The following is a 16079-nucleotide window of genomic DNA, read 5'->3' on the forward strand; positions in this document are numbered from 1 at the left end:
TAATTCATGAAATGGGAAAGAGATTTCTATTTTCCTCTTTCTTGGGAGCTTAAACATAAAGGCTTGTGAGTGCTGATATTTTAATGTGTGAATCAAAACCTAGCATAGGAGAAAAATAAAAGGGTAATATTTGATAGTAAGGAACAATGCGTAGGAAGTAAGGAGAAGTGTCTGGTTCTCCATAAAAACTTTATACTCCTGGCTTGATTATGTATTGTTATATAGCTTGCGAGTAGTTCTCCTACCACTTGGCGAGTAGTTCTCCCACCACTTGTAACTGTTTTCAAGTGATCTGGTAATATGTTAGATGCTTTCCAGGCTCTAAACTCATTTGGGGGAGTGACATTCTTGGTACTCTGGAAATGTCCATTAGTCCTGTTAGTCCGTGGGATGTGCAGGAGCATGAACTAGATATCAGAAGAAAACACATTTTTCCTTTTCAGCATGCTGAGAGGATGCATTCTTGCTGTTCTCCCACAGAAAAGCAGTAAGTGTATTACAGGAAGTCCAGAAAGGGTAAGAGCAGAAGAAACCAGCAGGTCTAGGATTCCTCTGCGATAGCAGTCTCGTAGACTGGTCATTGTTATGAGACACTTCTGTTATCTGCTCCCACACCTGCTGGAATGCGAGTGTTAGAGACTTCATAGGAGTCTATGGTATATAGTTTCTAATAGCAACTGGCACCTGGAAACAATTAAGTGGATTCAGCTGACAGAAACATAATACCAGGTTAAGATTATTTATGTTTTCAGTTAGTTCCTCCTCCTGCGTTGTATGCTCTTAATCCAGGATTAAATTCTAATTGTGGCTAAGTCCTTGGAAAGCTCATCACTTTGAATGGAAGTTTTAGGAAGCCAACGTATCTGAGGTTTGAATGGGAAGTTGTAGGGTGTGAATCTTACTACCTTGTAATTTCTGGACCTTTTGTGGAAGGCAAGCACAAATTAAATAAAAGGAATGAAGAGAGAATCCTTGCAGACGCTGTTCTCAGACATGATGGCAAAGGCAACGAAATGAAAGCACAGTGCCTTGGGTTTTGCTCTCATTTAGGCTGCCTGCACACAATCTCATATGAACACGTTAAGATAAAAGTCTGTGTTGTTTTGCTAGTTTGGATGTTGGAGCTGAGCATGTAAAGCAAAAGCACTGTCAAAAAGGAAACCCACACTTTTTTCAAATCCATGCATGATTTGACACAGGACAAGAATAGATGGAGTTAAGGAGGAGGTTTGTTTTGTTCTATGCTTTTTATATGAATGAACAAAACTTGACTGAAGCCAATACAGCTCTATCCAGCTACTGCCTGATCTGTGTAACTGGTAGCCCCACAAATACAGTTACTGCTATTGCTAGTTATATGCCACAGGCTACGTACTAACATTGCAGTATTAAGGGATGTCAGGCTTGCTTTCCCTCAAATTGCCTTGGCCTGCCTGGAACTTTGTTTCTGTGACAGCGATTTTTTTTTTTTAATTATCAGGTGACTATTTCCTGTTTTGTTTTTTCATAATCGTGGGATATAACCACAACTTTTGTACAGCCAGGAGTAGCAAGTAGTTATTCTGTGTAGAATGAAATATTTATGACACCATCTTAATGTCGCAATGCAGGAGAATATAGGCCTGGCCTGGCAGTGGAGGGCTTGACGGTGGCAACCCAGGGTGCAGGGAGAGGAGTGCAGACATGGGGGGATAAGAGGAGAGGGCACAGGGCTATGTGCCCATTCAGGGCTATGAACAGCTCACCAGCAAACAGTCAAAAGTAAACCTGGGAGCAGGGCAAAGACTGCTTATAGGTAGCAGAGAAAATAGGTAAGTATACAACAGATGTAAGATACTTTTTATATAGGACATTCGGACATAATGTGGAGTTGCAGACCAAATAAAAAGAGCAAGGTGTAAAGCATGAAAGAAAATGTACAAAAATAGCCCCAAGAGGACCTTCGAAAGAGAAGGAAGAAATCAGCAGCTTCAACATTGTACATTTGCATTCAGCATTGGCAAAGAAGAGGGAGAGACCTCTACCACCACCATCATAGTCCTCCCAGCAAAAACCTCGGAAAACTGATGATCCTCTGTACCCATTCCCTCCTCCTGACTGAAGCCAACAACCTGAAGACTTCAAGAGAAAGAGTGGAAGGGTAAGCATAACACCAGGGAGAAGGGTAGATTTTAAGTAGTGTATGTTTTATTGAATTATTATTGAGACTTTTTCCCATGTTAGTATTCTTTATTTCTTTTCTTTTGTCATAAATACATTTTGAGATGCTCTATGTTTCCCTTTTTTTCCCTGTACAATTCCCTAATTTGCCGGATATGCAATAGCTTGCTAGTCCCTAGAATGCAACTTTAAGATTCTCCTGACGTTAAAGTCCTGCTGATACATGAAATGCTTGGGTTTTGTTCTGCCTTTTCTACAGAGAGTGATTTCTTCAGATGAGTCAAAGTGACAGTTCATTCAGTGCACCTGCCTCTTATAATGTACTTCAGAGTTTGGTAAGCAGTAAAAAAACCAGTACATTTTGCCTTTTTGAACCAACACCTAAGGAATTAATTTCACGTCCTCAAAAAAAAAAAAGTTTGTTCACAAAAAGTTGTAATAAAATGTCATTTACTATTAGCAACCAGCAAGCATGCTCTGCATTTAACATATCTGACTGTGAAGGGTAGCTTGGGTTTTGATCCTGTTTGTACGTGGTAGCATTCCTTCAGTTTTCATGGTTCACAATACTTGCAATGTCCATAAATTCTGCATGAGATTGCAGGCATATGATATGATGCAAGCCCATATTTGGGGAAAAATGATACTCTAGCTGGGCTCCCCTCTCAACTGGAGCCCTGAAGTGCTGCCGCAACACAGACGGTAAACGTGCCCCAGTGACAGAACACCAAGTCAGCCACTGCTTTGAAGTAGGTTTGTCTAAACCTGCTACTATAATGAGCTCGCCAAGGATGACTGGAAGGCTTTTAAAGCCAAAAAGCCAAGTTTTCCTGGAGCAGGAACTACAAGAACATTTTTTTAATACAAAAAAATCAGTGCAACTCATGAAGGCAGATTGGAAGTACAAGTGCTCAAATCTGGAACTCCCCTGTGCCACCGAGAGGCTCCTGCCTGCCAGCCAAATTTCCGCCCTTCCTCAGTGGTTGCTGAGAGTTCCTGGCCCCCTCTCTTCCTTAGGAAACTCTTTCTATCCTCTCAGAAGCAGGACTTCCCGCTCTCCACTGTGGGAGATGTCTCGTGAACTGATTCAGCTGCCGAGAGGGTTTTAGTTTTCTTTAGCATCAGCTAACCGACTCGGTGTAAGTTCAGCTCAGAACAGGGCGTTTAAATAACACAAAGCCTCAGCCACCTAATCTGCACAAGGTAGTTTTCCCTGCTCCTGAATCATCTTTCAATATGAAAGTAGCATATATTTGAAGCTGCAAGATAGTCTGTTTTCATATCAGCATCAATCTAAACACAGTGTTCCCTGAGAAATTGTTAATTTCAAACTGAATATTGCAGTAATAAGCGCTAACCAAGCATTTTTTCTGACAGGTAATTTTCTAGATCTGTCGCAAACTACAGAACACAATTCCTCAGAGAAACATTAGCTTTCAAGATGGATGAGAATAAGAGTAAAGTATGAAGGAGAGTAGGCTAAACTCCATTAAAATCATGGCAGAAGCATGGATTTTATAATATATTAATTATATGATGTAATAATTTTCTTAACTGAATTTGGCAAGTAAGACAGGAGCTGAAATGTGGTTTGGACGTTCAACCAGAGAATTCATCAAGTGCATTTGTTTTCATGCTAAAATGTCACAGCAAGGGAACAGTCTAGTGTTAAACAGGCACATTTTGAAACGTAAATGGTCAAGCATGTTTCATATTATGACCACTCTTCAATTTAAATATTTCAGCAGACTTTTTTCTGCTATAAAATTGGAGGTCGCTATGTTACCACCAGCTGAACCTCAGCAACCAAAGAGCAGATTCAGGTCTGCTTTCTTACAAGTAAGCTATTCCAAGTGGCATGCAGCTAGCACAGTCGTTCCCATTCATCCATTGACAAGTTTTAAACATTACTGACTTGATCTGTTTATAGGAGCTTTTCTTTTAATTCAGTTAGAAAAGACCCTGCGCAAATCATTTCCACAAGTGTATTTTCTTGGAAGCAGTGAACAAATACGTAATCTGATTTTGGAAAAATCATCTGTTACTGATATGAAATGCATTTTCTGACTACCTCAATGAAATCCATAGGCATAACTGATCATTGCATGATTATTCTTTGCAAGACTAAGTGACATCTTGTTGGATGTTGACAGGTTTTTTATTATACAATGAATAGTCTAATGAAAAATGCAAAGTAGAAATGAAAATAATTTATTAAAAAAAATCCTATGCAGAGATGTTCCTACTAATATACCATTGGATTTGCCTTGAAAGCCCCCTTATTCATATTTCTCTAAAATTTCACAAAATTTTATGCCTTCTAGAGACAAAACTGTATTTTTATTCCACAGAGCCAATTTCTATCTGCTGATGGTTTATTTTAACCCGTCCCTTCTGCATATTTTTCCTTTTGCCTCCTCCCTCTTTTATCCCTTTCTTTAATCCGTGTGTAACAGGTATCATGCAAAAATAGTGCTGTGAGAACTTACGCTAGCTTTCTGACAAAATCATTCCTTTGGCAACTGCCAAATTCTCGGTGCTCCTCAGGGAAAACAGGTGCTTGTTAGAAACATACGTCATATGTTTTCTGTCACACACAAATTTTAATTCTTATGATTTTCCTGTTATGATGTAGTGGAAACAGTCAGTAAACTGAACTCTGATGTAACTAGCCTGAGTATCTCAGGCCAGTTAATGCTGCTGTGATACTTGCCTTCTTGTGCTGGTATATATGTCACTTTGAAAGCGTTTAGAGAGGTGAATAGGGATTAAAAGGCTGTTGCACATTTTTAGCAGCCCAAACAGGGGCTACCTGCTGGCTTATATCCGCTCTAAATTGGTTTTGCCTGCCACCTCAGAGACCACTGGTTGGTTTGGAGTGTCCATAAAATGGGCTTTAGTAACCTGTCGTGTCATAACCCTGTCATTTCATCACTCGCTTTAGTCAGGTATCCTGAGGTATCAGCAGTTTCACCTCCTTCATTCACCTTCCAGTGTCAGCTGCATTAAACCCCCAAGTGCAGCCACGAGTGTTAATTTCTTATATTCTTTTGTACATAGCATAGAAGTTTCAGCTTCTGTTAGACTTGAAAATGTGGCTTACAAATGGCCTTAAAACCCAAATTCTGCTTTTACTTGCATCCGTGAAGTCATTAGGTTCCAGCTGGCAGGCTGGTGCGGAGGGTTGACTGCAGCCTGGTCGTGCCGGTTGTGCGGTCACTTCCTCGAAGGTCTGTGGAGAACAGTTCGTGGGAGGACTGACGTGTCCGGCTCAGGCGGGCATGGCTGCCCACGGACAGGGCTCGCACCTCCTGCTCCCAGACCTGCCCGTCGGCTGCACGATGGGCGCATGGCTGCTCCCCGCCTGACGTGGCAGGGGTGGGTAAGATCATCTGCCACCTGCTGAGAGAAAGAAAGCCCTTACGGCCAGGTCTCCGGTACCGCCGCCGCCTCTCTTCCCGCAGGCGACAGGAGAAGGGTCGCACGGCTCTGCTATACCTGGCAGGCAGGTCACAGCGGGCAGAAACGCACGCGTGAGAGGTTTGCGTGAGCAGAGGGAGCATATAGCAGCAGCCGCGGCACCAGTCTCCCAAGGCGCGTTTGCATTGCTTGTGTCCCTTCTGTGGAGCCAGCCTGTAGCGCCTATGTAGGTAGGAAAGGGGCACTTTCATGTCCAAATCGTTTTTTTTCGCATGCCTTCCCACAGTCATAGCTATGTCAAACACAGTAATTCCTCCATACCACCACAGCGTTTTAGTTTTCTTCTCCTTTTCATAGAACTGCCTGCAGCGTATACTGCTCTAATCATTTCAAAGCACTTTGCAAAGATAGTAGAGGCACGCAGGGATAATCTCTGTGAGGCAAATAAATTGGATACCACTGAAGCACTGAGACACGAAACGAGGTGCCTGTAATCTGCAGAGGGAGCCTTCCTCTCGTTTGGAAGTACAGTGACCTGCGGACACATGAAACAAACCACAGAAGTTTGCAAAGCCTCTGTCCTCTATTGAAGGATGCCGCCGGAGGGAGTAAGGAGAAAACTGCAAGCAAGCCAAGATACTAGTCATTTGGTGCAGTGTGTGAAGACCGGGGGGGGGCAGAAAAATCATCAAAAGGAATGCTTGACCATGGAGGAGAGTTCACCCTGATTATCTTTTTTTCCTCCTTGATATCAAAATGCTCTCTTTTTTTTTTTTTTTTTAATCTCATTATTGTTGCAAGGTGCAAGGCTTGGCAGAAGACTTTCTCATTGAAATGGAAAGTTGAATTGAAGTGTCCATGGAGCTGCGGTGTTTATATGAAACCAAAAGAAACTCACAGCTGGGAAGAGTCAAGATTCAAGTTCAGGATATCAAGGGAAATAATATGATTTGCCTTTTATTGTAGCAAAAGGGAAATAATGATCGTTGTTACTTTATTACCATTTAAAGTATTTATGCCTGAAGACGTCACATGTATGTAAATCATACCGTTTCCTTGAACGGATTATGTGAAAAATACTCTCCGCTGGTTGTCCCTGTCCCTATTTAATCAAAGTCAAGGGCACTGGCATTTGTGTGACAACAGATGCCAAACTCGGACTTGGAAGTCCAGGCCTGTGCCAAATGCCATGGCAAAACTGCGTGTGCGTAAAGGGAAGTGGTTAGCAAGCGTGCTCTGCCACTGCCTGTGGTGTAGGAGATCAGCAGCCCCTATACTTGCCGTGAGCGCAGCTTCCTGCAAGGTGGGCACCAACACCCGGTTCCAGGACACCAGGTGCTGGCTGCACAGCAGGAGTGACCTGCACGAGGTGAGACGTGCCTCATCGCAGGAGGAAACCCTTCGAGGAGCTGTTCTCTTCCCTCTCACAAGGCTGAGGGATCTTGCCCAGAGACCTTGGACTTTTCCCACAAGCGGGCTGTTGGGTGGCTGATTCATTTTCAGTGAGAGAGTAGAGGGAGCGTGGACCAGGTAGACAGTTTTTGCCCAATGTAAAGTGTCATCCTTTTCCACATCTTTCTCTTGGGAGGTGATGAAATACACTCCAATGAAGACACGAGCATCCATGGACAGAGACTTTGTGATGGGCTCTCAGCTGAGGACCTCTTCTTTGACCCAAGTTCCTTGTCCTGAAGAGCAGGTGATATTGCTGGGCTTTGTTGTAGGCCTTCTTGAGCATTTTTGAATATCCCTGAGCACTGCCTTCAGGCACAACTTCATCCCAACCCTCCATCTGAACAGCGATCCACTTGCAGACAGGCGGATAACTAGCTAGAAATGGCTGCTGTAGCTCAATGTTGAAAAGCTATGATCGTGCACGTATTCCCTGTGAAAGCTGATGCACGTCCAGGGCTCTGCTGGGGACCACAGGATGCTTAAATGGCAACATCAGAGAGCAGCACCATGGCAGAGAAAAGGCCACATGTGCTGGACTTGCCGGCCAGCCTTGTGAAAGGATGTGTGCATGGTCAAGCAATGCCCAAAGCCGGGGTGGTGGTGGGAATATTGGGGGCAACCTGGGACTGTTGCAGGAGCACAGCAGTGAAGGGCTTTGGCCTTGAGAGCACTGCTAGGGCCGTTTTTAATCACCAAGCTGTAAGTCCCAAGTCACTCTGTCACAGTCTGCTAAGCAGCGTGTTTTAGGAGGCTTGACAGGGTTAAACTCCAGCTGTCCATAAACAGACTTAGGAAGAGGTCTCTACAAAACGTACGCAGGAGGTGGGCTGTGGCTAGTGGTTGGGAGAATCAGGCCACTTGGCTGCTTAAGTGGGATGTGCGGGAGCTGCCAGACCCCTGCCGCGGACTTTCGGTTGGAGAAAGAGAGAGCAGCGCTCCAGTGACTGGTACAAGAGCGAGATGGCTGGGGACAAGTCAAGCCTAGCACCCTTGCAAGGGACTTCAGTGAAGCGAGTGTGTGGGTCGCTGTCCTCACAGTGGGAGGCTTCCGTCTTTCACCACAATGCAGCTATTTCTCCCTTCTTCTCGCTGTAAAGGATTGCTCTCCCCCTTTATTCTCGTCACGTTGCCTTTATTCCCCTCTCTCGTGGTGAGGCTGTCATAACAAACGCAGGGAAAGCTTGTCGGGAGGAATTAATCTGCCTCAGGAGGGACAAAATCAGCCCGTGGACAGTCGAGGTTCCCAGTGAGGTGCTTTGCTTCCCTCGGCTGGGTGCCACCACCGGGCTGATTTGCTGCCCAGGGCGGGAAGGGACAAGCTGGCCGGGGCACCAAGAGGGCACGGGGATTTCAGTGCAGTAAGAGTGTGTTGCTTGCCAGGAAAACTTTGCTGCTCCAGATAATTAGTTCAGACTCAAATTTTTTAATTGTGACTCAACCTGATTGGTAAGAGAGGACATGTCTGAAATACAATGATCGATACCTCAGTAAAGACTAAAAATACTCCAGATGGACTCACTTAAATCACATGTAACATGTCTCCTCAACAAGACAAGATCTCATTTTTCAACAGTGTGGGAAAATCCAACTATACTTGGAGTGTACTAGATTGGAGGGTGCTTGGCAGTCTAAAAATATGATTCAAAGGACTTAAAAATGTTTTTTTCAACCTGTACTGGAAATTATCTTCCCTTCTTTTTAAATCAGCAACTATCCTGCTGGTAAAGTAACTTGATAGCTGATTTCTTCTGCTATGTTAAAGTCACATTCTCAGGGGGTGACACCTCCCCGTTGCTTTTTACTGTGCCTTTTTTTTCTTTTTTTAAAATCTGTGTGAGATTTTTCCTCAATTTCATTTGAACTAGAACTCTACTGGTCTTCAGTGAAGACAAAAAGACAAATTAGCAACATATCAATCTGCACTGTGTTTGTGGGAGTGCCTGTGAGCCTGTAGGTTATGTGGTCTCACCCTATTTCGAAGGAAGTTGTCTTTTTGTCAGATACAGGCTCTTCATTGAAGATTTCTGCACGTAGTAGTAATAAGTATACGAGGAGATCTGCTGTCTTGGGCTGGCCGCAGATTCACAGGCTGTATTAATAGATAGGATTAGTGAAGAAGAACAGGTCAGAAGACTGCAAAGCTCCTGTCCCTTGAGATTTCCTTCTTTAGATCATTAGTCTCATTGAAGAGCTCCCTCCAATACAGGCAGCAGAAACTGAGGAAAAGGCTGAAACCATTTTATTTCGCTGGGACGTACTGAGGAAAGGGCAGTTTCTGGGTTATAAGCTCGGCTCAAAATGTCTGTCCAGTTTTCTCCACAGGCACCCTGGAGGAACAACAACATCAGTTTTCTGAGCAGAGAGGCAGCTGTAACAGAGCAAGGAGAGACTATCATAGGTTTCTACCTACTGGCTTTAGGTATGTACTCGGCTTGGATGAGAAAGGAAGCTCCTAAGTAGAGTTTGGTAAAAAGTTCAAAGTGATTCATTTGGATTTCATCCCTAATGGAACAGGATGTTAAAAAATGCAACTTTTTTTTTCAGCTATTACGAGATCAGAGAGGTACAGCTTTCTTTTGTTAAAAAGAGATTAATAATCGTTGTTGAAATCTTGAGGAAAAAAAACAGTCAAGCCTGTAAACTTTTAACTAATGCTCACTAAACTTAATATGTGGGAAGATAAAAAAGTACCTTATCAGAAGTACATGATACTTTTGTGTCTTCTCGTGTCTCGGTAGCACTGAATTAATGTTCTGTAATTTCTAGAGTTTTGACTGCTGACAGTCAGCTGGCATCCTACAATTACCTCCTGCAGAGACAGAAAATATGATTCTGTAGTTTTAAACTTTTTTCCAACTATTTGTACTGTTCTTGCTTTAAACTTTTGATGCACATAGAAATCAACTTCTTCAAACAGGATCTATGAAAGATCTAAGTACTAGAACATTATCCTGTGTTAGCAGTCACAATACCGTTTGTTTACTTTGGTTCTGCTGCAAGACAGCTATTGTAAGTGTATAATAAGGATTTGAAAATGGAACCCAGTATGAACTCACTTTGATCCCAGCACAATTTTGTTTTGTTTGTTTAAATAGTGTCTATTTGGGGCAGACTTATTGCAGGATACAAGGAAACTTTATGAAATTTCAAAGAATGCAGGTTTGCTAGGGAATCAAAATTTCCAACCATAAAAACCTCACAGGAAAATACAAGAAAACATAACATTTATTAAATCTGTTCTTCTAAACAGCATATACAAAACTGTTTCTGTTTTTAAATGATTGATCTAGACAGATTTTTTCTTTTTCTAAGCTTATCACATATTGCAAGTAGCTTACCAACCCTCAGCTTATGCTTGAGAAAGGTCTATGGAAGTTACAATGTAAAATGCTAAGTATTTCAACATGTTTACATGAGACTTTCTTTTTTTACCTATAGGAACTAAGGAGGAAAAAGTTTTGTTTAGAATAAAAACAGAGATTCTAGTAGAAAAATGTATGGCTTCTATCTTAGGAGACTTAATTAGAAGAGTGGCCATAAGATAAATCAGAGTTGTTCCAATTTATCCCCAATCTGTTCACATCTGTGTATCCCTTCATGAATGGCTAGGAAATAGCTGCACCATCAGCTAATGAATTAATCAGTTGCACTTAAGACTAGAAAGAACATCTTGGGTCAGCAAGGCCAGCCCCCTGCTGTGACAATATATAATCTCATTTACAAAGCTGTCATGCTCCCTCATATAACTGGCTAGGGTTTTTTTGGTGTTGCTACCACTCTTCCAGTTGACAGCCTGTTCCTGATTTTGTTTCTATGTTGGGTAGGACCACTTAGCTAAAGTGGTCACACCAACTTTATACCCTTTTTGTCACTCCTTTTAATTGATATAATTTTTTTGCCCGCAATTAATGTCCTACGACCAGTCTGTGTTCCTGAAGGAACAATCATACCCTGTGGTCAGCCTTTGTATTCCTATATTAAGCAAGTGAGGGTTTGGTGGTTTTTTTTTTGGTTGGTTGATTTTGGGTTTTTTTTAATTATAATTTATCTCTGTCATAATGTCCTTTCCCCTGTCATCCCAGCATACCGTCCTAGCAGCCTCTTACGCTGTCTTTTCCAACCTGGACTCTTTTTTTTTTTCTTAACTTATAACCAGGACTGAATATAGCATTTAAGCAAGGTCTTGCCATCGCCATTCACATTAATATTTACACTTCCCCAGCTCCACTGATCTCTCCTAGTGTTGCCTCTGCACCACACTGGTAGTTCAAACTTCTTCCATCAATCGACCAACAGAGGTGTTTTTCTTTGCTGCTTCCTAATGGTGACCCTACATCTTCTAGCAAATACTTTTAAAGGACATAGGTGCCTGAGCTTTTAGGTTGTATGTCTGTTGGTTTTTGATTGCTGCAGATCCTTCTGCCAAGCTTACAGGTGCTTGGCATGTCATAGCTGCTAATCTTGAAACTTACCTCCAGATTCAAAACTCAAGTTGCATTTCTTGCAGAGTATATAAAACCAGTAATAGCACTACTCCAAGTTAAGCGTAGGGTGGATCTGGTTAAAATGTGATGGAGGTAGGTATACCGTTTTGCAATAAGAACTTTTGAAAAAAATCTGTTAGTAATACATAAATCAGAAAAGACTTCATGTCTTTTTCTCCTCAAAGGTCTACTGCCGCACTTCTGCAAGCACCAACAGTAACAATTTACAGCTATTAGTTTTATGTACACCAATAACTCAGTCTATCTGGGGAGCAGCGATATGGCAGAACAAAGTACTCTGTTACGCAGACACCCTCTTGCCCTTCTGGCAGCAGAGGACAAAGGCCAGTCCGTGCGTTATCTTCCTGTACCTGCCTTTCTTTAGGGGTCTGGAAAGACAATCTGCATTTGCAGGAGTCTATGGGTACTTCCTTACACGAAGTCCCAAAGATGTTCATATTTCATACCTTTGGGTTTTTGATGCCTTGGAAAACAGCTTCAATGATTTACAGTAGTTATGTCTGTAACTGCTACGTGTTTTCTTCTCCTTTGAATCTAAGTACGCCGGTGCAGCTTTTTGCAAATACTGATCTACTTTGCCGACACCAAAGGGATGTATGTGGTTGGTGTTAGCACTTACCCAGAAGATGGGGTTCCTCTGAATCTCTTCACCTTCGTAGGATAAAGTCCAAAAAACTTACCTATCTTTGGCCAAGTCTTCCCACAGTCACACATCTTGACAGAGGACGTGAATATTCAAGAACCTTGATCTAACACCTTTTGCTGAGATGAGGCTTCTTTCCGTGTCCCCTTCTGGAAATTCTCACGTCACAGGTAGCACGGATGTCATATGTGACAGACAGGACACTGATGTACTGACGTACAGCCAGGCTGTATCAGACCCAGTCAGAAGGGTCCTCAGCTTACTGCACGGAAACCTGAGCTCAAAGCCCGTGCTGGAATAGGTATCACACACTAACATCACAAGCAAACCAACATCAAAGTGCATGAGTGCATTTTGCAAATGCTGATGGATTTTGAGATTGCTGCACTGCTTCGTGGCATCCAAATCACCTTGCAAACGCTTTGGCCAGGAGACCAGCAAAGTGGGGGAAAAATGCAATGCCAATCCCATAGCAGTGAGCCGTTATAGCCTGCTTAGAGGGACTATCTGCAGGTGATAGCAGCCACTGTGTTACCCTTCGTTAGGTCAGCTGCGTCAGCGTCCCCTTTCTGAAGGCAGTGCTCTGTTTCCATCCTTCCCTTCCATGAGCTCAGAACTGTCTTTGACAGACAGGTGGGAGCCTGTCCTGTTGCTAGCATTACATCTGACCCCTTTCTGCCCATGCCCTAAGTGGTATAGTACTGTGGAAAATCCTTGTATAGTTTAAGTTATTAGGTGCGATTTAAAAGTACTGTCCACAGCTGCTAGCTAAGTCAGACTTGGACTTGGGGGGAAAAAAAGAAGCATTTTTTAATTCATAATTATAATTGGAATTCTTAAGTAAATTGTTCTTTTCTGCATTTATACACAATTTTTTCTTTGCTCGTTTTCCCTAGTTTCACAGTTAACTGGGACTGTTAGAGTGAATGCTTGGCATAAAAGGAAATTTTAAATCAGTAGGAGATAATATTTGTTTGTTAGAGAACAAATTCTGACTTTTTGTGAGTGCTTATATCCGAAAGGCGTGCTGAGAGCATTACCAATCCCATCAGAAAGCTGGAAGAGACCACAAGACCTAAACATGCCTTTAAATGGCACAGGTTTCCGAATGGTAATAGTAAACAGTTATTTGACAAGTGACAGAATGAGTGTTATTTTGGGACATTGTTTGACAGATAAATCTGAGAAAGTGGGAAAGGAAACAAGCTATTCACAAAACATTCATCCACAAAATGATTGCATTTATTGAACAAATAATCTCTCCACGCTTTGTCAAATCTAAAACATGATGACTCTTCTCCTTCCTGCCAAAATTGGCAATATGCCCTGGATAGGATGTTGTGTAAGTATAATTAGCAGCGAAGACTAAAAACAGAGCAGGGTCACTTCACAGATGCAATAGTTAATGACAGCCTTGCAAATTCTCTAGATTTTATCACTGTTTTAAAGAAAGTTTTCTAGTCTGAAAACCTTTTACAACAAACGTCTTCAGATAGACATTTATGCTTGTGTATAGGTAGTTGAATCAGTAATTGACTTCATTCATGCCTGCTCTATTTCTAGATGCTCAATCCAATTTCTGTCCTAGAGATGAGGTTATTTGCTGAGGGAAAAGCGTAGCTTGTCTTGCAACACTGAGCCTTCACCTTTTGCTCTCATTTCTTGAATTCTTCCACTTAAGGCTCCCTGTATATTTTAAACTGCAGATGGGTGAGTTGTAACACCATTTTTCTAATTCATTCTTGTCAGTTTTTACAAGTAAAGGCCATGCAACAATGCCTAATAAGAACAAGTCTAAGTACAGAGCATAATAACCTAGCTTAGCCGGGCACGGATGCAGTCATCTATTGGAAATGTGGATGATCAGCTTGGAGCTATCAGTTCCCTTGTACCAAATTTAACTCTGCAAAAACATAAATTGAATGTTAAGAATGAAATTGCATGCAGCCTCAGGTGTTCATTGCTTGTTCAAAGACCATCTCAAGTACGTGAGAGAAAAATAGGGTATGTCTGGATGCTCAGGCTTAAGTGATTTGGCAGAAATCTTTGTAAAATTGTTGTGTTCCCTCTTAGCTATTTCCGGAGTTAAACAATCTCACTGTTCCCAGTCGCTTTCAGCAGAGACATTTTCAATATCCTTAGTCACTCTTGCTGGCTACTTTTCCGGTGCTTTCTTTGCGCGGGCTGGCGGACAGCACACTGATACAGGACTTTGCCGATAGGGTTTTGGTTCCTGACTACCACCAGCTTGCTTAGCAGCCTTCCTGTGCCTCCCCCCGAAATCATGGATAGCAGCACCAGCCTTCTTTGTGGAGCACTTTTGACATCTGTGGATTAAAATGCTCTATTAGGGGGTATTATTCCAGGGGAAGGATTACTACTGAATTAGGTAAGGGCAGTACAACGTTTTTAATACTGCTGTCCATCCTATTCCTCCTACTTCCCAATGTTTGCAAATGTGGTACCAAGTGCTTTTCTGTGGGTGTCTGAGGAGTAAAGGTGTCTCTTTAGCTGTTCAATATTCAGCATTTATCAACACTCATTTAACCTATTCTACTCTGATAATGCTAGTCTCACAGCAGCTGCTCTCAGTCCTGCCCTCTGTTAACGAATTTCAGTAATTGTATGTTATCTGTGTATTTTGCCACTTCAGAAGGGCCAGCATCTCTCGTTGATGAGCAGCCCATATCAGACAGCGTTACAGCTTATGGGGGAAATGTGGTGATTCCTCTCTGAACCTTATGTTGGGTGGAAGTGCTCAGTTTCTTCCTATCTGCTATTTTTTTCTCTCTCTGCCACGTTTTGATCTCAGTTGAATCTGTCCTTTCTCACCAGGATTACCTTAGGATGCTGGGGCTGGATTTTGGGTTTGGGATGGGGGTTTTTTTGTATGCTCTTGTGAGTGAGTATTGCTGGCAGCTTGCAAAAAATGAAACTAGTTCCCTCGGTTGTTTCTTTTCTATCCTCTGTTTTACTGAGATGCCACCTGGTGACACCAAGGCCTTATAGCACTTCGAAGTTCAGAGGTTTCTTTCTGGGCTCTTGATCCGCCTGTGATCTACCCTGCGGCACACAACACCTGCAGAGCAATCGAGGAGATCCCTGCCCTCACCGAGAGCGTCGGAGCTATTGCTGTGCTTCCGCCGCATTGCATTTTCAACCTTTTTCCCTGTTGCGCTGTCAGCGTTTGGGGGACAGGGGGTGGGAGGTTGTTTGGTTTGCAGTGTTCTTTTGGTTGGGGTTGGTTGTTTTTTTGTTTTGGGGTTGGTTGTGGGTTTGATTGTTTTTTTTTTAAATCAGTCAGTCAATATAGTCAGCAACCCCAGACCAGCACATCCATCTGACGGTGCAGAGATCCAGTGTCCCATAGTCACTGCTCTAGTTGGTAGCACTTTTATGTGACCGCTGTTTTTGTTACTCCATGGTTTACTGAGAATTGAGTTCCTCCAGTTTTATCACAGTATTAATATGGTCTACTACCCAGACAGATCAGACATTTTAGGGTCTAGATATGCTAGTGCAGGTTCTCCACCTGCTTCGGTTAAAAGGATTGTGCCTACCTGCAGAAGTCATACTCGCTCTGTAACCTTATCTCTCTCAATGCTCCCCTCATCCCCACCCTCAGTGCGTGAATGTAGTTCCAAAAAATGATCGCAAATACTGTGTCTCTGTCACCTCCATCTAAAATGTGTACTGTTGTTTTACATGACGTTTTGCTCAATTTCTTCCTTAGGATACTTCACCTGAAAACTCCCTTACCCTCTAGGCTTGGGGGAAGTTGCTCTGTATATTCCCAGGAAGTGCACGTGCCTGACGCTTTAAGGGTAGCTCTCCTATCCATTACACTGCGTTGACAAAATTTTGCTATTTAAAAGGAGGTGCCATTTTATTATGTC

The 16079-nt window shown here is 42.6% G+C and overlaps 1 protein-coding gene across 1 annotated transcript in view; it reads left to right on the forward strand.

The window, feature by feature from the left end:
• The first annotated feature begins 8623 nt into the window (after nucleotides 1-8623).
• The window catches only part of LOC142081421 (visual pigment-like receptor peropsin), a 31130-nt gene continuing 23674 nt past the window's right edge, over nucleotides 8624-16079 (forward strand). The window contains exon 1 of the mRNA XM_075148145.1: nucleotides 8624-9454. Within this exon, the coding sequence (XP_075004246.1) occupies nucleotides 9334-9454 (121 nt within the window). The 5' untranslated portion in view covers nucleotides 8624-9333. The remainder of the gene's footprint in view (nucleotides 9455-16079) is intronic.

This window comes from Calonectris borealis, chromosome 3 (genome assembly GCF_964195595.1).
Source record: "Calonectris borealis chromosome 3, bCalBor7.hap1.2, whole genome shotgun sequence".
Classification (NCBI taxonomy): Eukaryota; Metazoa; Chordata; class Aves; order Procellariiformes; family Procellariidae; genus Calonectris; species Calonectris borealis.